General features: G+C 42.2%; 1 protein-coding gene across 1 annotated transcript in view; it reads left to right on the forward strand.

Annotated features, from left to right (window-relative positions):
- NTN4 (netrin 4) overlaps nucleotides 1-23,942 on the forward strand; it is a 450,303-nt gene that overhangs the window by 210,145 nt on the left and 216,216 nt on the right. The window contains exon 4 of the mRNA XM_069229091.1: nucleotides 23,360-23,486. Coding sequence (XP_069085192.1) covers nucleotides 23,360-23,486 — 127 coding nt within the window. The remainder of the gene's footprint in view (nucleotides 1-23,359; nucleotides 23,487-23,942) is intronic.

The raw sequence follows: 23,942 nt of genomic DNA on the forward strand, positions 1-23,942 counted from the left end.
CCTTTCCTCTCCCAGGTGGCTTACTGGGGGGCATTCCCGATTCCTGGATAAAATGCCCTCTGATTTTGATGCATTTAGCTAAATCCATTTATTTTTCGTTCAGGATTTAATTTAGGACAGACAACTGATCAAGGAAAGACAATCGAGGTTTATGTGCACATCAAGAATGTTGGATTGGCAATTTAAGACTGCAGAAGCGTTTATATTTACTAATGAAAACAAAATACACATAAAAATTGAATAGGAAACATTGTGGCCACCTGGGCAATTGTATATGCACAAGCAACAGATGTGGCAGAGAATTTTCCAAAGACTGGAATAAGATCTAGGATTGATTCAGAAGGAAAGACGCAAACTAGGGCAGATAAAGCTCATAGATTGGAGGACGCATTTCGGGGAAGAACTGCATAGTCATTCAAATGCCACTTGTGAGTCAGATCACTAACCTGAAGATTTTATCAGAGTTATGGATAGTCCAAATATCACCCCACAACCTCATCAGTGCACCTTTGCTTGAATCGGACTCTGATACTAGACTTTAGGGGATGAAGGAAGTCACACCAGTGATTTTGAAGTTGGACCTTTATAAATTGTTGAATTGGCTTCATGAGGAATGATTTGGGTTCAAGATAAATATAATTGTATATATTATATTAATATAAATTTAAATAGCATGAATCCTGATAAAGATTTCTTTCACAGATGTGGCACTATATATTCTTTGTCTTTAACATCACTTTATCAGTCGAAGACAAATATATCGAAAAACCAATCAAGAAATATTGTCATCATACCACATCAGTCCCAGTTTACATACAAAAGCGAGCATGCTATACATCATGTGCAAAGTCATGTGTAATTGGGTATGGAGTTTGTTGTGCCACAGAAGGGACTTGTGCTCTTCCAAAAAGATGTGTAAGTATCGTCATACAGCAGTTCACTTTCACATGCATAGGTTGATGACTGGCAAAATAGACATTCACTGAACATAATCTCACAATTATTTGCAGTTCAGAAGAGTCATAAAATACATATTTCTTTTATTTCCTTAGGCTCTTATTTAAAATACTTTAGCTGTTCTCCTTCATTCTGGCTAATATTATCTAGAACCCTGCATACCTTGGTGGTGTGAAAACAACAGTAACCATCATAAAATTTGCAATTGCATGGTGAAATTAGTTACATTCTTAAGTCTCCTGTTAGAAATGGGGTCTCTAGTTGGCATATTACAAAAAAGACCCATCCAAATGAACTACACCAGAAAGGACAATGAAAAAGGATTTTCCTTTTAAAAAGAAAACCCTCACTCACTAGGGTTACTCCTTGGTGGCATGCTTCATCATTGGGTTTCTTCCCGTTCCGCTGCGGAGAGGGGCATAGTACGACCGATGGGATATGTGGGAGCACTGATGTAGACTCGTCAATGTGAATCAAATGAGGGATAGGAGTGGTGGGGTATTGGATAAGTTAAAAATACCTGCCTTCTAGTGGTTCCAATGGTTTAATAGATCTCCTGGGGGCGGTATGATGAAGTTAAGTATAAAAATATGTGTGAGTTTCATCTGTGTGTAATTTGGTCAGGTTTTAACAAACATTAACTCATCTCACCAGGTTCTTCAAATGGTAAAGCTGGTGAGAAGCACAGGAAGAACCAGTATCCTTCCCAAAGCATGAGAGCACCAAGAGAAGATGATAACCGGAGCACAGCTGTCACAAGTAGAAACACATCATAAACAGTCCCGTGCTAACACAGGGTCTGACAATAAAGGGTAGATCATAATGGGAGAAAAGCCCCACGGAGAGCGTTTGGGAGAACAAAATAAAATAGTGTTACTCATACTAGTGAAGGAACTGAGGGATCAATACAGCCAAAAAAGTTGTGAGGCAACTTGTTCCACCTGCCTCTGTTTGTTAATTGAACTGGGAGCATAATTCCCATCATTCTGATTGGTTCATACTTTCTACATAATCTAGAATGTGCCACCCTTCTGTCTCAGCCACAGCCTCATTGTCCAGCTTCCACACCCTCATTGTACCGTATCATAGTCTTTGCTTCTGCATTCTCATAACTCCTTTATGCTGTACATGAATACCAATACTTCTTTCCACCTACTCATGTCGATTCATGACACTAGAGCTGTTTTAGATTTTGGTGGAGAGGGTACTCCATTGTAACGGTGAAGGAGTACCCATTTCAGCCAACTGAAGCGCCTCCCATCTCATTTACAATTGGGCAGACCTTCAGTATGTCGACTGCAGAGACTACTCAATCTCCTCCGTCAGCATACACCTCTAACTGCCTAACAGAGTAAGGACCATTGGAGATTTTGCTATTTGTCTATTTGCCTTATTTACAGTGAGAAGACAAATGTCAAGTTTTCACAGTCTGTCACTGCTAGGTGAAGCCTGGCAGTGAGGGGAAGTGAAAACTGCAAAATGATCCCAAGCTATGGGTGAAAACTCCATTTGCAAAGGGGAGCCATTGTTTTTTTATTTTCAGAAACAGAATCCTGCTTGGGGGAATGTTGAAATTCGCAATACCATGGTGTGAGGACTGTTCCTGGAAATTCAAGGGATGTCTGCTGGGCCTGCGGACATATCTAAATTTGGCAGATGAAGTAACCTCACCATATTTGGAGTGAAGTACTCCACCATGGTGATGTTATATATTCCGTCCGCCAAACTCTAAATCATGCCCCATCACTTTAAACTAGAGCACATATTAAAGACTCACATTTTTTTAAATGTCAGTGCACCACACAAACGAAGAAACATCTAGTTTGGGTGCACTCTGACACAAACAAAGTCCATGTGACACCAGAGGGCATTTTAATTCTGAAATTCAGAAACAGGCATTTTACTTGTAGCTTTAACCATCTTTGATGATATCAATTTACATTTAAACAAATTGGATGGCAAACATTCCTGAGATACCTATGAGCACAGACAACATGGTGAAACACATTTGGAAAGGGTTCTTACACTAAAAGGATCAGTCGGTGTCTTCCTAAGTTTATATTTGGTTATCAGGAGCACCTGCATTTTTGGCAGCCATTCAGGTGACTCCCATTGCTACTTAAGCAAATTAGCCAAGTTGCTCTTACAGTTTACATGCTGGCACAAGATAAAATACCTTCCAGGAAATTCATTTCAGTGTTTGGGTGGAGGATTAAGGGTGGAAGTAGGATAGAGAAGTTTATAAATATGGCTAAGTTTACAATTGTGCTGTATTACAATACTGCAGTTTAATATTGACCAACACTAATTTCAACTGCAGAATTGGGAACACCAACATATCATTAAGTATGTAGATTGGGAGGTAAGAACAGTAAATATATAGTTTCCTATCCGTGATGCTAGATTGTTAGTCAATATTATGGATTTGATTTTTGTGCAGATTGATAATATTATGACATAAAACACAGATACACAGCACCTGTGCTCCCTACTAAAATAAACCACGGGCCTCCTGTGGAGCTGAACTCAAATTAACTGCTCCATAGTGTTTGGTTACATTGGTAGTGGATGGGGAAGCTGTGCACCCTGTGAGATGCAGTTCCAAAATCATTTCAGATGCCTCAGAAGAAAGACTACGTGCCCCAGAGTCACACTCTGAGTGGTGTGTTTATTGCTTCCACCAGTGAGTCACATAGAAAGGTAGCCATATGTTTTTCCAGTGCTCTAGATATTACATTTTACAAGTCTGAATCTGATAGTCAAGGCCAGTGGGTATGGCTGGGTTACTCAATCTGCTTCAGACTTTTTATGTTCAGGAAAATATACACTGAAGATGACCCCAAGATTTTAAATGATGTCTGAAAATTATTTTCATTGCTAAGGGGAGGGCTTAGTATAGGCATGGATTTAATGTCCTCTAGTCAACCAGTCTAAAAACCTCTAGTGTAAATAGGAAGCACATCAAACCAAGATTAGGGAGAACACTGAGTAAATAGAGAACTGACTCAGAAGGCATGATAACCGCCAGGCTGGAGAATGTGTGTGTACCTCAGTGTGCACCTTGGTGTGTATAAGATGGCTGCAAATATTGATTTTTCAGCACTAATTTATGAAGACCAGGCCAATTTGTATCCAAAATGATACATAGACCATGCAGCTATAAGCTAACTATCAGTTTGGTCAAGGAAAGTGTTGTAAAGTGCCCTTTTTGGATGATCACCCTCTCCCCATTTTTTGCTGCTTCATTCTGTTGTTTTTCACCTGTTAGTGTACTGAGGCCTGCTAACCAGACCTCATTGCCTATACTTGTTCCCTTAAACTGTATGTCAAATTGCATAGGCCAATTGACAAGGACTTTACAACCCCTGTTAGTCTCTAGTAATTGGTACCCAGGGCAAGGTTGGCAAAGGGGCCAGTAGGGCTGCAGCACCGATTGTGCCACCCTGTGAGACCCAAGTAAAAGTGAGACTGCAGAGCTACCATGTCAGCCTGCACAAGCAGCATCCTGCTCGAGTGCGACTCTGCCCACACTAGGAGCAGACTGAGTCCCTTTACTGCCCATGATACAGGTCAGTCACCCCTAAGGCAGGCCTCTTATAGCCGAGGTGGCAGGGTGCACTGTAATATGAGTAAGGACATATATACATGAGCATATATGACCCTGTGATGGCATTGAAAATGCAATGCTACCACTAGTAATCGGCTGTCCATAGGATAACATGGACTGGCATCTGGCCAGTTCCCAGATGTCCAGCTCCGTGATGGCCTGACTGATTCCCCCTTGTTTGGTATTAACCATCTTGCTTTTTAACCCTGAGCATGATGCCCATGCTCAGGATGAGCTAGCATGTGCCCAGGTGACCCTCTTTGAAAGTGCCCACCGAGTTACCAAGCTCTCTGCTGTTTCGGTGGGCTCTATTAGACCTCTGCCACCACAGACATGAGTCTGCCCTCCTGCTGGTTGTGCTAGCACATATACAAGATGGAGACAAAGGGCCTGTGCAGGCAGGAGGTCACACCTCCTCCCTCCTAGGCTGGCTAGTGTGAAAAGATAATCAAGGTGGTGAGCTTCAAAGGCTTCACATGCCCTTAAAGTGTAATGACTTGTCCCCCAGTGGAGGACAAAGCCCTTCCCACCCTGTCCAGCCCGGCAGGTGCAAAAATGACCTATGCAGGAGGTATACACCCTTAAATGACTAGCCACACCTTTAGGGTGGGCTAGGTGGTCTGTAAAGCCAAGGAAGGATTCTGCAATCTTGGCACCCTTAGGTTTAGTGGATTATGTGTAGGAAAGTGACCCACTCCTTCAGGAAGTGGTCACTACAGGGGTGGGCTGGCCGGATGGACCAGAAGCCCATTGGCCACTGTCCCCCTGACCCTTAACACCCACTAAAACCAGGTTTTAAGGGGCTCCCTTGGCACCAGAAAGTGAGATTGGACTTGCAATGAAGAACAGGCACAAAGAAGATGTCGCCACCGACAAAAAGACCTATGCTCCCGCCTTAGCGCGCAGAGAGGACACAAAAGTGACATACAGACACCACCACTGGAACTGAGTGACTGACATGTGCCCAAGGTGAAAGCTCATTGGTCCCAGCAAGAGGGACCCCAGTGGATACCGAGAAGCCAAGAAAGACTCTCCTGACTGGTGGCACCAGTCCACTGTAAACTGCAGGAGTAAACGCTGTGCTGAAGTCAAAGAACTGTGACCCGACAGGCTCTGTGTGAGTGAGCCTAAAGAAACTCGGTGTGCAGCATCCAAAGTGTGGGAGTGCGGTCTCTGCCAAATTTCGAGCCTCTACTCCCTGTCGGATTACCTCCAGTTGACGAAGTACCAGCGGATCACCTTTGTAGCTACCAAAGCTTATCTGTCGCCAATATGGAAACCTTTGGCCACTCTGACATTATTGACTCCAGAGCAGACCCCCAACACAGAGACCAACATTGGCAATGACCCCTCTGGGGTGGTTCTGCATCTTGAAGAGAGTGACCTCAAGAGGAGCAGCAAAATATCTCTGGCGTGACCAGCTCCTGTGATTGACAGCTAGAAGCCACTTCTGCACCCGGAGCCACCGGACGTGGTGGTGAAGTTCCAACTGTTGATTTCTGGCCCTGGTCCCCCAAAGGCTTCTACATCTAGAAGGCAGAGCGTGTGTCCACCCCCAAGTACCCCTTTGCCAAGTGGTGCAAACGCACCATCTGCCACGGACCCATCAGCACCAAGGACAGCCAATGCACCTCTCCACTCGGACTCCCTGGGCAGGGTAATAAGAAACTGTTGACTCTTGGTCTACGGCCCGCAGAACCTTTAGTCCAGGAGGGCTCGCCGGAACTCACCCTGCAAGTGCCCGAGTGCAAACTTCAATTTCCTCCACTTACTTCAATGGGAGTCATTTAAACAGTGAAAATACCCTATTTTCTTAAGGCTTTAAAATTCATAACTCCGGTTGTGTGTTACTTAAAATGTTTGTTTTGGCGTCTAAGTTTATATAAAAATAAGCTTTATTTTTATAAATTGGAGTCGTGTCATTTACTTATCATCCCTGTTGGTATTGTGAAATGCTTTACACATGTTCCTCTAATAACCTGGCTGCTCTTTGTCACACTACCAGGACTGAACTAAGGTTTACATGTGTGAACCTGAGCTCCACTATTGGGTAATGTGCTAGTATTACATGGTCAAACTCCCCAGTCATACCACATAAAACTGCCACCTTGCTACTGTAAGAAACCAGGTTATAAGATAACAATTTAATAAATCTTTACTAGAAGATGGAAACTGGGTTGAAGAAACAATGTTATGTACTGATTTTGATATAAATGATGGAACAGCTGATGCTTAAGTCGTCTATGATGCCTTCAAAGTTACTCTCCATGGGAAAAACTTTGTATAACAGTATTTGAAGCCAAGGAAAAAGAGAAAAACAAACAAAATGAAGTTGAAATTAGGTAAGCGCAGCACAAGTTAATTAGAGATATCTAAGAGGTTGCAGTACCTGAAATCGTTAGGAGAGGCCTCTGGAGCTAGATACGAGTCTGCTTCTGTAGCAGGATGTTGTATTTTAGATATAATATCCATAAATATAACAGATCAAAGTAGGAAAATGCTCAAAGTAGTTTAAGAGATTATTGGTATGCTCAAGAGGAATCAACTAATCAGCAAAGAAGGTACATGGAGGAAGAGGAGGTGGAGGAAGAGGATACAGGTAAACATTTAGTTTGGTCTCTTAATGAAAAAATGAATAATAACATAACATGTACCATTTGTAATCCAATTAACAATTTGTTAACCATTGATCCCAATGACAGTCATCAAATCATTTGTGATCATTATTGTCGTAAATATAGTTTTGCTCAGGATATAAATAAAAACAAGCTTGAGAAGTTTCTCTCCAAGTTAGCAGTCCCTTGATTGGACGGAAATAGAGCAACGTAATTGCTGTAATCATTTTCCAAGAATAATTATTAAAACTTTAAATTACATTGTCGGGAGTAAAAGCTTGTTGCTAGGATGGGGTTCCATCTGTTTTTTTTAAATATTCAGATATGGCTTGGTAAAGCATCTTTCTAAGTTCATAAATTCCATGCTAAATTTTGGTCACACACCAAAATCACTTTGTACAGGAACTGTGGTGAGTTGTTTAATATGAGAGAAGAGAGTGGAAGATCAAAACTCCTTCCACCCAGCAACCTTTCTTAATGCAGATTACAAAGTTATCACTGATGGGATGACAATGAAAAAAAAATTAAATGGAGGATAGTTTGATTCAAACAGCCCAAAATGGATTTATTCCAGTCAATGCCAAGTAACCAATGCCAACTGTCTTCTAGAAGTAATTGATATTTTTTCACAGCATCCACTTGTCTCACACACACAATGACTCTGTTCCTCACGCATTTGTTCTTCCCCCTTCTCTCTCTCTTTCTGTGTCTCTGAGTTTTCTATTTCTGTCTCCCTCTTCTCTCTCTCTCTCTCTCTTTCTCTGCCTCTCTCTCTCTCTCGCGGCTCTTCCTCTCTGCTTTCATGTTATAGCCTGACATCAGCTGGCCCCATTCACAGAAGAAGGACGGGATGAGGATCTGTGTTGAACACAGGGGCTGTTATAAATTGGGTCACTGGTTTGCAGAGCTATGCACCCTGCCAAGTAGGGACTACAGTCGTAGTCAGGGTAAGTCAGATACAGACCCTAAATTAACTTGTGCTGATCCTCTGGTAACTTGACACAGAGAAGTTAGGCTTAACTTAAGAGGCAATGTGTAAAGTATTTGTGCAACACTTAATTACAGTAAAACAGTGAAGGAGAGCACAAAAAGACTCCACACTAGTTTAGTAAAATAGATCATATTTATCTGAGTAAAACAAGACCGAAACTGCAAAAATCTATTAAGTAGAAGTCAAGATATTAATTTTTAAAGATTACATGTGAAAACAGTGTTTAGAAGTCACTAGCGGTCAAAAGGTTACTTGAGGTCGCGATGGACCTATGCAAATCCAAACTTCAGGCTGACAGCGATGGAGGGTAGGCTGGCTACAAAACCCATGCATGCATGAAACAGTGCAGTGGATGGAGCAACCATCAAGGAACAAATGCAAAGGTGATGTGTTGATATTTTTCATGCAGTCGGATCACTGCTTCATCATCAAGCCTTGCAGTCATGTTGTGCGTCAGCGTCAAACTCCATTGAGATGAATGCGATGCTTCACCGTCAAGCCATGCAGAGCATCGTCATCGAGCTGTGCAGGCTGTGGATCAGCTGTTGTTGTTTCTAAAAGTGGCATTTGCAGACTTACAAATTAAAATTCGACTTCACCATAAGTTGTGATTTTAAATTGTGAGTCCAGAGAAACCAAACTCCAAATTTCTATCTTTTCTCAATTGAACATTACACTCAAAGGATGCTTCAAGGTACCCCCACTGTTAACCTATGGGAGAGATAGGCCTTGCAATAGTGAAAAACAAATTTAGCAGTTTTTCACTAGCAGAACATGTTAAACTTAAAAATGCAATTCCAACGTTTTAAATACACTGCACCCTGCCCTCAGGGCTAACTAGAGCCTACATTAGGGGTGACTCATGTGTAATAAAAAGGAAGGTTTGGGCCTGACAAGTGGCAGGCCTGAGACATATTTACAGGGCTACTGTAGTGGGTGGCACAATCAGTGCTGCACTCCCACTGGTAGCATTCAATTTACAGGCTCTGGGCACGTATGGTGCACTTTACTAAGGACTTCCAAGTAAATTAAATATGCCAATTGTGGTTAAGCCAATATTACCAAGTTTAGAGTACAGAGCATCTGTACTTTAGCACTTGTCAACAGTGGTAAAGTGCCCAGAACCCTAAAGCCAACATGAATGAAGTCAGAAAAACAGTACATCAGAATAAGAGGAGGAGGAAGGCAAAAGGTTTAGGGATGACACTGCAGAAAGGGCCTGGTCCAACAGGGACCATACTGGAGAGGGGATATACCACTGAACGATACCTAACAAGCTACCCTAACATAAAGAACAAGTTTTGTGCAAGCAGCTGCTGTGCAATTTTTTTCTTACCTAGAGTGCAAATACAGTACACTCGAGAGAGTAGCCTCTAAAGCTATCCTCACACACACATACAAAGCAAGTACAAGGCAACAGCAGCACACCCTTTCATCATATAGACAGCAGCTGTGGTAGGTTTCCTTGCACACATAAAACCATAATAAAAGATTCATTTAGAGGACTAATATTGCATGATATGAAAGTGAATTAGCAATATGGAAATGTTAGTGGAAGACGAGGAGGAGTTATGGAATTCAGAGGGAGAGCCACAACCTTAAACAAGCATTTGCAATGCAATAGGTCAAACATTTGCAAGAGTTAGAGCTATTGGCGTTGTAAATGCAGAACTGGACTTTTCTTGCCACATAAATTGGGCAAACCCTGCCACATAATTTGGTCCTTTCCTGCCACATAATTCCACTGAGCAAGCAGCTCTGCAAGAGCATGCGTGACAAAAGGGAACTTTCAATGAGATTACCAGCACAGACATCTAGGGCGGTGCACTTTTCAACCAGCTGCAAAATAGCAGAGGGTCGGTCTACAAAATAGCTGGCAGCCTGTGGGCACATCCCTCATGCCACCGAAAGGCACCTCTTAGCAACAGCCAGAAGGGGCGTGAGCGGAGAAGTGTGAAAAGGCAGCAGACCGACAGACCCTCCCCCCACACCAAGAGATGTTCTGTGACAACAGATGCTTTAATCCCAAAAACAATCATGAAATGAAAGCAGTTTAAAAAGGTAGGGCAGTGTATCGGCGTGGGCGTCTCTAGACATCTTGGAGAGCAGTACACAGCATGGCTGTCTTTAAAGCAGTGAGAAGAGGACTCAAATGAAAATCTCGCTTATTTACAAATAGGCAAGGACAAAACCCTGAAATCAGCCAAGCAGTCGATAACATGGTGTGCGATCATAAGTGTTTGGTTGATGGGAATGTTTGCCGAGCAGTGAAGGGGTGGCTGCAATACTAGCAGAAGAAGCCTGTGCACGCATTTACGCAAGCAGGTTTAGTAAACAACGCCATCCCCATGTGTTCACACTGATCATTTGGTCGCCCACTTCAAACCTGCTTTCTGTCTATTCTTCTCCAGAAACAGTGAAACAAGAATTGTCAAGGATAGGGTATCACAGCACTGTACTACCATGAAAAAAATGAAACCGCTTAACTACAGTTAAACAAACTTTGTGCTGCCATTTTGGAAGCTGTGCGTGAACGCAATGCACTGTCATTTCCGTAACTGTGACGTAAGTGGTAGTCATGCAAAGCGCTCCAATACCGCTGATTGAATTTGTGCAGTATAAAACTTCAAAGTATATGGCCGCCATGGAGAGCGAGGGAGAGACAAAAGAAAAAATTTGACATCATTGGTAGCCATGCAAAGTGCTCCAATACTGCTGATCGAATTCTCGCTGTATAAAACTTAAAGCTGGATGGTCGCCATGGAGCGCGAGGGTGAGACACAAAAGAAAAAGGTATTTTGTCCACACTAAAGCATATCGGCAATCGTGCAGTAATCCATGAAACAGTCTGCAAGGCATAACAAACTAGCCTCGAGGTTGGACAAATGTAAAGCATTTAGCAATGACATCAAAGGATTTTTGAAAGGCAAGCCCCGGAATGAATGATAGTGAAGGGCGTGAGATGGGCGTGCTTAAAGCCCACAGAATAGATGACAACAGGTCAAAAAGCACTTGCGTGATCCACCTAAAAAGCAATGATGTGGTTTAATTTTTCAGTGTACATATGACTAGTAAGGTTTCAAATGGAATACAGTCCAGAGCTAAAGGCCACATGTAGGGTGGGACCAGACAGGAAGCTCCCCATTACTGAATCAGATAGCTAAAAATGTGGCCCACAAATCATGAGTCTGCATACATATGAGGTTGCTGCAGGCAAAGTTTGTGGCAATATCAGATAAATCAACAGAATGCAAGCATTTGCAATGCAATAGGTCTCGCACATTTCAAACAAGTTAATTGTCATCTTTTGACAACAGCGCCCACGAGCAAAAACCCCCCCCAAAAAAAAGTGGAAACTGAGAAAAGACAACTTAACAAAATAAAATAAAGTTTGCTTTAAAAAAAATTGCAATTATGTTTGTTCTGTTGGGCACGTTTTCGCCAGTCACAAGCCTTCTGTTTGCGGGGACCTGGAAGTTACAACAAAATAGTACCTTGATCATGTCGGGAGCAGCGAATGGATGGACACTTATAAAGTAGAATCAATTAGTGCTTGATCCCTGCTCCACACAGAGGAACTGGAATGATGCCAGACGTGCTTTGACGAATTGTGAGGCTGTAAAGAAGAGTGCCACGCAAACCAATAAATGGTGAGCGACAGGAGGGCTCCAAGCCCTTTACTGAACACAACAGTCTTTCACATGCGAGACGCGTACGCAAGCACATGCACTCGCAGGCTCGACCCTAAAAACAGCCCAGCAGACCATAAAACAGGCCTCAAGCAGCCAGAAAAACTACCCGTATACTGATCTGTCAGACCAGCCCTTCAGGCACTGCCTGTTTGCTCTAAGGATAGTCCATTCCTGCCCGTATGTGTAGTGCTGCGTGCAGCTTTTGGAAATCACATCTGGAGTACTGCATCAAGTTCTGAAAGTCCATCTCAGGAGTTCTGTATCCTGGAGTGAAGGGATGTGTGCCCGAGTGGCAATGTGAGTGACTGAATGGGTGAGTGAACCTATGTGTCTGTGAGTGAATTAACTGGCTCATGGATTTAGGAATGTGTGAGTGCGTTGATGGCTTTGTGTGTACGTCTCTGGAAGGAAGATATGAATTGTGAATGGATGGATAGAGGGTGGTGAATGACTGAGTGAAGAATTGGTAATTAATTAGTATTTGGATGGAAAATGTGAATCCAGTTGATGTTTGGTGACTAACTGTATAGATGGATGTATCTGCATGTGTCTTTTCACAAAATGTTATGGCTTGACCCCCATGCTTCACTTTCAGGCATTTTTTTAGTCGCAGTGCTCAACCCGAGCTGGAATTGAGCTGAAGGCAATCAGTGGAACAATGTGTAATACGCTACCTCTCTGAGTGCATTGTAATCAACGTCACTAGAGAGACGCTATGTGTGCTACTGTAGAAGAGGCAGCGTCATTTTCTCTTTATATAGGGCTCCAGAGATGTGACTGGCTGGAAGCTGTGGACCTTTTTAGAGCTGATGTCGGACTGATGATTGTGTGGCTTGCTCGATTGAGCTCTGCAGCATGGCAGGGTGAACTTGTGCACATGCAGGTGGCATTCAGGAATCCTCAGAAGGGTCAGCCCTTTTTGTTCTTATCTGACAGCCCAACGTGCAAAACATAGAAAGACTTATGCAGAGGAGGGGAACTGCAAGCAACCGAATCTTCAGTCTTAATAAATAAAATCAGATAACCTGGGGCTCTTTCAGCACGCATGACAGGCGTGGTCTGTCTTTCTCGGGACAAAGTGTTAAACTGGGTGTCAGAGACACTTTGCCCTCATAAAGGAAGTTGAAATGGGGGACAAGTGTTTTCAGGCAAGATCGCTACCAACCACCCAGCCACGCACACTCATCGTTTTCTCCTAGATAAATGCTTCTCTTTAGAGGCGGATTAGCAGGCTCCATTCAGACAACATTGTTTTTGTGTTTACAGGGGTTCCCATGTACAATGACTAAGCACAGAGTTGAATAGACAGCATTTGGACACTGCAGCAAGCTTGCTTTGGCCTTAAGGTGGTAGGCACTGTAACATTTATTCACACCAATGTAAAAGCAACACTCATTAGCAGGTCGGATATGTCATCAGGCATGACCATGCTTTTAAAGTTAGGCATGAAAAGATGTATCTATATTAATGCAATTGAGAGCTGGAAGTAACAATGAAGGATAGGGTGATGGAGTTTATTACTGCTGTTCTACCTGTCCCTTCTTCCTGAAACATTACTGTAGCTCGATGCCTCCTTGCTGATGTGCCATTTCATGCTAAAATGGAATAAGGCTACTGCACCCAACTAAAACAATGCTTGATGCTTTCGTCTTTCCTCTTGTGCCGTGAGGGTCTCAGATTGAATAATAATCCAAAGACTGCATTGTTCATGCTCTCATTCCACATTCTGTTACAAATTAAACTACTAACTGAGTTCACATATATGGGTGCCTAAATTGCTAACACATTATATACTTGTGTGTTGACTATCAATCTCGCGAGGTAATAGGTAGCTGGTGGCTTTATAACTGAAATATGCTAAAGTTGCAGGAAAAGGAGGAGAGGTTAAATAAATAACATACAGTAAGTAGCTAACAATGATCTAACAGTTCAGGTGTTGGGAATGTAAAACAATACACTTGTATTGAACACAACTCATTAAATGCTCACAATAGTAAAAAACATCAAAAGATAAGCATTATTTTATCTGGAGACTTTACCATTTAGGTAATGAGGACTTTGAACACACCTGAGAGTGAACATTGAATAGTTTTTCAAGAATAGCACTATCTACAAAGAAAATTTAAACTGTTGAGTAATCAGCTAAATGAAAAAAGATTAGTACGACTGGATGAACAATTAATTAAAAATACAATTGGAACAGCTGAATTACAAAATAAATATTGCACTATAAAAGCATAGTTTTATTTTAAAAGGAAAAAACAAGTATTTGCAAGGAGACAAAAGAAGTGGAAAGCACTTGGCTGATAAACGAGGCAACAATAAAATAATTCATGCTGTTATATCCCTAGATAAAAATCTAAAGAGATTGGTGGTAGCCTTTGTTCCTCTAAATGTTATAAAGAACCTGAAATTGGAAGGGAAAACAAGCATGCCTTTTTAACAACATCACATTACAGGTGTGGTCTCCCACTGAAACGTAAAGCATGGAGCAAGAAATAGCTAAATAGTACTGAATCAATTAATTCAATTCTAGTAGAGAAGTCACTCTGTCCAGATGGTGTAACAGCATATTCCTATGAGCTTTACAATTTGTGATTTCACTTCCTTATAAGGACTGTACAAAACTGGAAACAAATTCTAAAGTCTTTAAAAAGGACCATAAAATGGAACCAACTTTAGACTAATATAGCTGATAAATGTTGAAGCTACAATTTTAACCTAGATATCGGTTAATAGATTGAACAGAATTGTATCGAAAATAGTTGACATCGAGCAAACAGGTTTCACCAAAAGTCGTTCTGACAGGAGTAATACAAAACAAATAGAAGAGTTGATACATTTCACACAAAGGCAAAACTTAGCCCTCATATTCTTTTAGACCTGTATGCTGAAAAGGCATATGATTCAGCAGTTTGATAATAATTAATGGAGGTGTTGAATAAAATGAACTTCAGGATTAAGTTTCATCAATAGAATTAAATCTCTGAATTATGGAGCAAAAACGTGGACCATTAGCTGAATTAAAATGTATTTAGAAGAACAAAATAGATTGGGAGACTGAAATGAAGTGTGATATACTAGAAAGGACTGGCTAACATATTTGCAAAAAAATGTTAAATTGAGTGTTAACATGCTTTATTGCTAGTTCAATAAGAAAATAATCAAAGGCTGTATTCGAATATACAAAAGATGGGAAAATAGGATTGTTAGAATCTGCGACTTGAAGGAGGTGCACTGAGCATCACTTGGATTATCCTCAAGAATAAGAAAAAAACTCAAAAGTCATGCAAATTGATACATGGTTAATTGATATGACAAAACTCGCACAAATGCACACAGTATAATTTGAAACACAAGACACACAAAACTGTTCAAACAGATATGGGATGACATAGAACTATATAAGTAATACCTATGAACTATATAACTATTAACCAATTTAATTCTCTTTCTATATTGGCAGTTACTGGTCTAAACTGGTTAACTCAGTCTTGTTTATAACACTGATCTTTTAAGTTCTGCTCATTGGAAAATATTTTTCTTACAAAGAGGTTTATATAATATTATTGTGTTGATGTTAATATTTTGAAGATGTGCTTTTCTTATATTTCATAGTGTATTCTAAGTTTATACAATTAATATATAAACAGGTCAAAATTTGAAAAAATAATGATTTTCTTTGCTGGGTCTGGCCGCTTCTCTTAACAATACAGTAAGTAACCTAGTTAAAGTTATAAAAACAAAGGTTTAAAGAGACAAAAAATAAGGAAAGCAAAATAGACAATAGTCTTGCAAAGTCAAGTTCAGCCTTATCAAGATGTAACAGTTGTAATACCCTACTATGAAAAGCACAGAAAAACAGAGACAGCATCTGGAAGGATGAATCAAGGAGGATGGATGATACCTAAAGATATGGAGCTTATCAAGGGAAATCTCCAAACAAATATGCTGAAACAGGTCGTAAATGTAAAAACTATTTGAAATTTCTGATTAGAAAACCCACATGAGTTTTACGATGTTCAAGGATTAAAGAGTGGAAACATGGGTGTCAGAAATAAAGGGCAATTATGGTCATCAATGATCTCAAAGTTTAATTTCAGGAAACATCTTTTTCTCTCTTTGTATTGTGGTAATTTAAGCGAAGTTGTGATTGTCACAAAATACAAATTGTTATTTCTTTCTTTCTATATCTTTATTCAGTACAAACAACCATAAAAGCACATGAAAAAAATTATTGCATTATATATATGATACAGAAGTGATCAATCAAGTTCATTAAAATCACTGTAAGATCAATAAATGTAGTTTGCATACATTAAGAAAAAGCCTTACAGATCAGTAAACAATTTGCAAGATGTTAGCAGCCATTCTGTGTTTTATATAGCTATTGTAGGCAAAGGCTCCTAGCCAGAGACGGAAACACATTGTCAAGGAAGTGCTGAACTAATGGAGCAGTTTTAACCACTACGTACCTTTCAATTAAATTACCTGTATTGGCCTTTGAATGATGGTGCTGCAAAGGGTAACACCAATATGCCATCTTTACAACCTATTTGTACGCCTTATGAATCTGCTCAGGATTGTCCCAAAGTGCCAGTTTTTAAATCTTTTACGCCAGTTATAGACAAATCTCAGCCAGAGTACTTTAAGGGTGTGGGCGAGTTTTATTAAATGCCGTAAACAATCTCTATATGTATGCAGTTCAGGGGTCGACCAGATGCGCACCCAATAGAGGAGCAGTTTCAGCTGTACAAAGTCTGACACCCCATTTATTCGTAGATCGTAATGCAGGTGTGTTAGAAATGGGGTCTCTAGTAGGCAGAGATATATACCCTTGTTCAAGTAGGGACCACAGTCCTAGTCAGGGCAAGTCACACACAATCCAAACTATCCTCCGCCCACCCTCTGGTACCTTGGCACTGAGCAGTCAGGCTTAACTTAGAAGTCAGTGTGTAAAGTATCTGTGCAATAAATCATACAGTAACACAGTAAAAACACCACAAAAAAACACTAAACAAGTTTAGAAAAATAGATAATATTTATCTCAATAAAATAAGGTAAAAAAACAAAGATCCAATAAGCACAAGTTGAAACATCACTTTTAAAAGGTTTAAAAAAGTCTTATTCCTTAGAAATAAACAGTTGTCTCTTTGTTACGCACAGTACCTGGTATGCGTCAAAAATAACGATGCACAGAGACCGCAGAGGAGGAGATGTGTGGAAAAATAGGGATGTGTGTCAAATTTTCATTGCGCAGTCTTGGTTCCTCACTACGGGGATATTTTGACGCCGAGGGACGATGCAGGGAAAATCCTTGACATGCAGGAAGAAGGCATGGGCGCTGCGTTGATTCGGGAGGCGATGTGTCAAATTTTCCATCTCAAGGCAAGCGCTGTGTCGAATTTCCAGTCAGGAAGTTGGGGCTGTGTCATTCCGGTCGGCTGTGCGGCGATTTCTCGCTCGCAAGGCTGGTTTCGCGTCCATTTCAGCAAGCGATGCGCCATTTTTCGAAGCACAAGGAGTTTCCTGAAGAGATGAAGGCCCTCATTCTAACCCTGGCGGTGTAACACCGCCAGGGCAGAGGGCAGAGGAAGCACCGCCAACAGGCTGGCGGTGCTTCCTGGGCCATTCTGACCGCGGCGTTAGAAAAGGGGAACCGGCGGTTTCCCGGCGGTTTTCCCCTGGCCCAGGGAATCCTCCAAGCAGCGCCGCCATGGGGATTCCGACCCCCTTACCGCCAGCCTGTTCCTGGAGGGTTTCACCGCCAGCAATAGGCTGGCGGTAACGGGTGTCGTGGGGCCCCTGGGGGCCCCTGCACTGCCCATGCCATAGGCTTGGGCAGTGCAGGGGCCCCCTAACAGGGCCCCACCATGATTTTCACTGTCTGCTGAGCAGACAGTGAAAATCGCGACGGGTGCCACTGCACCCGTCGCACCCCTGCAACTCCGCCGGCTCCATTCGGAGCCGGCATCCTCGTTGCAGGGGCATTTTCGCTGGGCCGGCGGGCGCTCTTTTGGAGAGCACCCGCCGGCCCAGCGGAAATGTAAGAATGGCCGCCGCGGTCTTTTGACCGCGGTGCGGTCATTTGTCGGCGGGACTTTGGCCCGAAGTCTTTTTGGCCCTGAGATTTCAAAAAAACAAGAGGCAAGCTCAATCCAAGCCCTTGGAGAGCACTTTCGGGGAAGGTAGAGTCCTTCTCAGCACAGTCAGAGGCCAGCAGGGCAATAGCAGGGCATCAGTCCTTCTCGGCAAAGCAGCAAGCAGTCCAGGTGAGTCCTCTGGGCAGCCAGGCAGTTCCCCTTGACAGGGTGTAGGTCCAGAAGTGTCTGGTTTGTTGGGGTCAGAGACCGAGTTTATGTACCAAAAAATGCCTTTGAAGTGGGGGAGACTTCAAAGAGTAGTTTTGAAGTGCACAAGTTCCCATTTCAGTTCAGTCCTGTCTACCAGGGTCCCAGTAGGGGGTTTAGCAGTCTATTGTGTGAGGGCAGGCCACTGGCCTTTAAAATGTAAGTGCCCGGCCCTCCACCCTTCCAGCCCAGGAAGACTCATTCAATATGCAGATGGATGCAGGTGTGACTGAGTGTCCTATGTTTGACATTGATTGGAGACAGGCTGTAAGGCACAGGTGGTTTTAAGTGCAGAGAAATGCTCACTTTCTAAAAGGGGCATTTCTAAAATAGTAATATAAAATCCAACCTCCCTAATAAGCAGGATTTTGTATTACCATTCTGGCCATATTAAATATGACCTGGTTACCCCTTTCAGACTAGAATCTACTACTCAAGAAGTATATGAGGGCAGTCCTAATGCTAGTCTATGAAAGGAGCAGGCCTCACTGTAGTGGAAAACAAATTTAGGATTTTCCACTACCAGGACATATAAAACATGTGTTCATGTCTTGCCTTTTACCTACATAGCACCCTGTCCTATGGGTTACCTAGGGCATACCTTAGGGGTGACTTATATGTAGAAAAAGGGGAGTTTAAGGCCTGGCAAGTACTTTTAAATGCCAAGTCCAAGTGGCAATGAAGCTGCACACACAGGCCGTGCAATGGCAGGCCTGAGACATGGTTAAAGGTCTACTTATGTGGGTGACACAATCAGTGCTGCAGGCCCACCAGTAGCATTTAATTTACAGGCCCTGGGCACAGGTAGTGCACTTTACTATGGACTTATAAGTAAATCAAATATGCCAATTGGGGATGAATCAATGCTACTATTTTTAAGTGAGAGAGCATATGCCCTTTAGCACTGGTTAGCAGTGATAAAGTGTGCAGAGTCCTAAAACCAGTAAAAACAGTGTCAGAAAAATGGAATGAGGCAGGCAAAAAGTTGGGGGCTGTCAGGTCTAACAAGGGGGATAAGTGGCGTACGTATGGGGGCGGCCACTAGTGCCCTAATGAAATTATTTTCAGTGAGTGCTAACCTGAGTGTGTTTGTGAACACCCAAATTTCAGCTCCATAGATGGCCGCATTCAGAGACTTAGCACGGTAGGCTCAAAAGCAGGTGAAATTGATTGAGTAAAAGTTGCTCTAGAAAAACAGAAAAATGCATTGGCCCTATGTGTCACTGTGATTGAACTCTTTACAATTTGGGGCTCCAAATTAAACGTATCCATCAGGGTGACTCCCAAATAATCAAAGCACAACACCCTGTCGAGTTTTACGTTGCCCACCTGGACACAGATAGTTCTAGAGGAGTTCTTACTAAAGACCATGTATTTGGTTTTTGAGCAGTTTATCTCTATGCGCCTGTCCTCACAAAATGACAGAAACGTAATCAGTAAATTTTGGAGACCCGTTGGTGATTTAGAAATAAGTAGTGAGTCAGCCGCAAAAAGAAAGATCAGGATTTTTTCCCCGTTTAAAATGGGTGAATCATTGAAACACTGCCTCAAGGACTGAGTTACATCATTTATGTAAAGAAAAAAAGGATGGGGGGCTGGTACGCAACCCTGGCGCACTCCACTACATACTTTGATTCTAGATGTCAGTTGCCCCTGTTCCCCCCACGCACTGGAGCATTATTTTCATGATGTAACCTGACCAGAATATTCATAAGATCACTAGGGACACCAGTATTCCTCAGCACCTTCCATAGGTTGTCTTGGGGAATCAAGTTGAAGGCTGCTCGGAAGTCAACAAAAGCTACAAATTGTTGTCGACACAAAGTGGCCTGCTTCCAGTGTAGATGTGAAAACCTGAACTCCTTATTGATGGTATTCATTTTTGCCCAAAACCCCACCTGGAAAGGGTTAAATATGTCCGTGCTAGATGCCCAAGCTGACAATCTATCCAATAACTGCCTCGCAAAGATTTTTTGTGCTCTTTTTACATAATAATAATTTTTCAATTTTTTAGTAAACACATGTTTATTTCAATTTGCATTCAATATTATAATTACATGCAAAAAATACAGCCAGTACGGTTTCTAATGGTAACAAAAGTAGTCCATGCCTGCTGTTTTGTTGTAAGTAATGTATAATATAATACTGCTCCAGTGTACCAGTACCATCCTTAGAGCTGAGTCAATAGCAAAGTTCTCCCGAGTATACTTCTATTACTCACAACTGCGTAGCAGAAAAGTGTGGAAACTGTAAAACCAACTACCCCCCACCCTAGTCGGTCTCATTTGGAGCATAGTGCCAAACCATTCATTATTTAAAAGGCATTAGAGTCACAGTGGAGATCTTAAGTGTGACCTCTGCAAGGATGCCAGCAATCGGTGTGGCAATCTCTCAGCGAAATCGGTCTATCCCAGGATGTGGACGTTATCCGGTATCTTAATGCCCCTTTATCAACTGAAATCAATTTGTGTGTGTGCCCGACTACCTGGGGATTGAGCTCCTCATTGGTTCCAACAACCCCTCCCAAGCCAAACAAATTCAAGTTCATCTTTGCACTTTGTAGCTTCTTGAAAAAGGGTGATGCTTTCATATTCTCGCAACACAAAAGAATGATGGACGGAGTTCTGAAACTTTTTAAACAACTGCCCCCCACAGTAACAGATCTGGGTTGAATCCGTCGTTCTTTTGCTCACCATGCTACCCCAGTTTGTCTCAAGCCAGGCAAATTCAAGTTTACCCTCGCCTTTTACAGCTTCTTGAAGGAGGGCGATGCTTTCATATTTTACCCACGTGATGACCTATTTCCTCCAACTCTCTGCCTGTGGGTCCACTGATGAGCTCCACTTAAGTGTCATCTGTCTTCTGGTCAGGATCACAGCCAGGTCAATGAACCTCGACCTGAGTTTATTTTTAGCTGGATGTGGATACAGTGCCAACAGACACGCCCTAAGGGAGAGAACTACACTTCCGTCTGTGGTGTCATTAATGCAAGTAAGAAATTCAGCCTAGCATTCAGAATGATATGTGCATTCTCAAACCATGTGAAACATCTCAGACCTTACTGTTCCACATGTGGAGCATGAAGCACAGGCTGGTGGAAAGAATGTATGTATCTTACCAGGCATGATGGACTCCCAGTGGATGAAATTGAAATAGATCTGTTTAAACCCTGCATTTCTAGAGACCCTTGGGATCTTATCTGGCACTTTCACTCAATCCCCCTCCACTTTTGATACCCCCACATCCTCTGCCCATTTGTCTTTGAGTGCGTTTAAGTATGTTGGTCAATTCTGAATAAAGTCTGATTTTATAGCTGCGGTGTGTGTATTGAGCTACAGCAAAACGAAAAGGTTGAAAAGGACATGAGAAATAGCACAGATGAGGAAAATAGACTTTGAGTCATGCTGCTTGCAGCGTTTCTGGCCTAGAAAAGCAATCATTTGGTTTAGATGATGTCCTGGATGCTTCAGGTAAGCAGTTTAGGGCTTTGTTAAAGCAAGTCAGACAAGTCAGACAAGGCAAGTAAAACATATTCAAAAACATAAGCAAGGAAGAACTAATAGAGATCATGCATTACAGTGTCATTGAAACATCACCTTATAAGGAGCTTCCAAATCTGTATACTTGTAAACAGTGCACTGTTTCAAACTACAACTGAAATATACCTTTTAGGTATTTAGGACTGCTGGAGAATGAAGAGCAGATCACTTTGGGCTCTGTAGAATTATTGATACACTTTTGACTGCTTTTTCGCAAGAGCAACTTTTTTTCTTGGAAAGTTATTATCTGTTTTATGCTTCAGTTTCCATAGATAGACACTGTCTCTTTCCGAATTTTCAGAAGCAGAAAATATACAAACTATCATGTTGGTCACCGCATAGTATATCAGTCTGTTTAGCAGGCAAGTAGTATGTCTTCTTTGTTACTTGCTAACTGAGATGCCAGCAGTTCACATTTACAATAGTTTTATGAAATACAAGGCCTTTATGCTTCCCTCTGATCTAAATGCCTGTTAGGAGAATATTCAGTAGTAGTAGTGGTACTCTCATTACATGAAAATGGCCAAAATAAGTGGATAGCTCTCTATTTCTGTTATGTAATACATGCACACTTCATTCATCACCAAAATGTTTGCTCTGCTATGATCTACATAAAGACTTAGGGCCTGATTTTGACTTTGGTGGTCCGACCATCAGACCGCCAATACAGTGGTGAGGAGAACGCCGCTAAGCTGGAGGCCACCCCACCGCCATAGTATGATGTTGGGCCGGAGAACAGAAACAGTACGGCAACATTGTCTTCGGCTGTAAGGGAGAGCCGAGGCCAATGCCGCCACACTGTCTGGGCTGGCAGCACAGTCGGAATGCACACTGTTGCCATTGCAGACAGAGCACATTCCAACTGTGTTCACAGGGGGGCCTTTGCATTGCCCATGACATGGGTGGTGTAGGGGTCCCCATGTGGCCCCGTCTCTGCCTTTCCGCTGGCCTTTCCCCGCCATGAAAAGGTCGTCAGAAAGCCAAGTCTTGATCAGCATGGCAGTGCCGATATTGGCACTGCTGTGCTTGACCACAGCTTTCCCCACCACCGACACCTCAGGATCCAAGATCCTGGCAGTGGGGTGGTCTTTTGGTGGTCCAACCACCAACATCCAAATCTGGCAGTCGTACTGCCAAGGATGTGGCGTTTAAACCGCAACCGCGGGTACGGCAGTCTTAGGACTGCAATACTCATAATCAGGCCCTTAGTCTGCTATTTTCATACTCCAACCCCATTTCCAAATGATGTTAACAGTAGGTTGTAATGATACTAAGTATTGACACATTTCATCCTTTGTGCTTTCTGAGGCTTTCTTAAGGCTTTCTTGTCTTCAAATCTAGTAGTGTGGTACGATTATGCAATCTGAGATGATGTGGTATGCTTACATCTTTCTATGAAGTCTGGAATAATGGTCCATGTTCTGGTCCCATTTGCTGTCTGGTAGGGGGGCACAACAAGTAGGGCAATTGCCTGGTCCAGATGTATCTATGCCAATTATGCATTTTGTGAAGTAATAAAGGATCTACAGTTCCTTTACTGGTGTATGTTTTAGGATAATGGTATATGAATAAAATGCACAGGCTAACAGTAAAGTATTTTTGTTTTAGGTTCATGGAAGATGCATGTGCAAGCACAATACAGCTGGAGAGCACTGCCAACACTGTGCGTCCCTGTATAATGATCAGCCCTGGAGAGCAGCAAATGGTAAAACTGGGACTCCGCACGAATGCAAAAGTAAGTAGAAAGCACATTCTCTGGATTGCAGTTCTGCCACAGCAAATTAGATTCCAACTCCCTTTTTAATGAAAAAGCCAGTTATTACTTAGTGAACAATAAGATATGATATGATATGGAGGGGAGGGTGGGTGTGGTCTCAGTGACTACAAATAAAATTCTGTTTGACAATGGCTCGAATACGATTATGTCAGTCTTATCTGTAACCCATGCAATGAACCTATGATGGGGCAGTGTTTTTGAAGGTAAAAAAGCAAAAATAATTTATAGGTACTATTTGTGTCATTAAGGACTGTTAGGATAGAAGAGTACTCTGCATGGTAACGATGTGCACTGCTGTCTGGCTCGCTAATGCTGATTTATTTGTCATAGGCAAACAAGGGTCATGCATGTGCACCATGACATAGGCTTGTCTCACCGACTGCTGTCTTGTTGGACTGGCAGGGGCACCCAAAG

The sequence above is a fragment of the Pleurodeles waltl genome, chromosome 4_1 (assembly GCF_031143425.1).
Source record: "Pleurodeles waltl isolate 20211129_DDA chromosome 4_1, aPleWal1.hap1.20221129, whole genome shotgun sequence".
In the NCBI taxonomy this organism is placed as follows: domain Eukaryota; kingdom Metazoa; phylum Chordata; class Amphibia; order Caudata; family Salamandridae; genus Pleurodeles; species Pleurodeles waltl.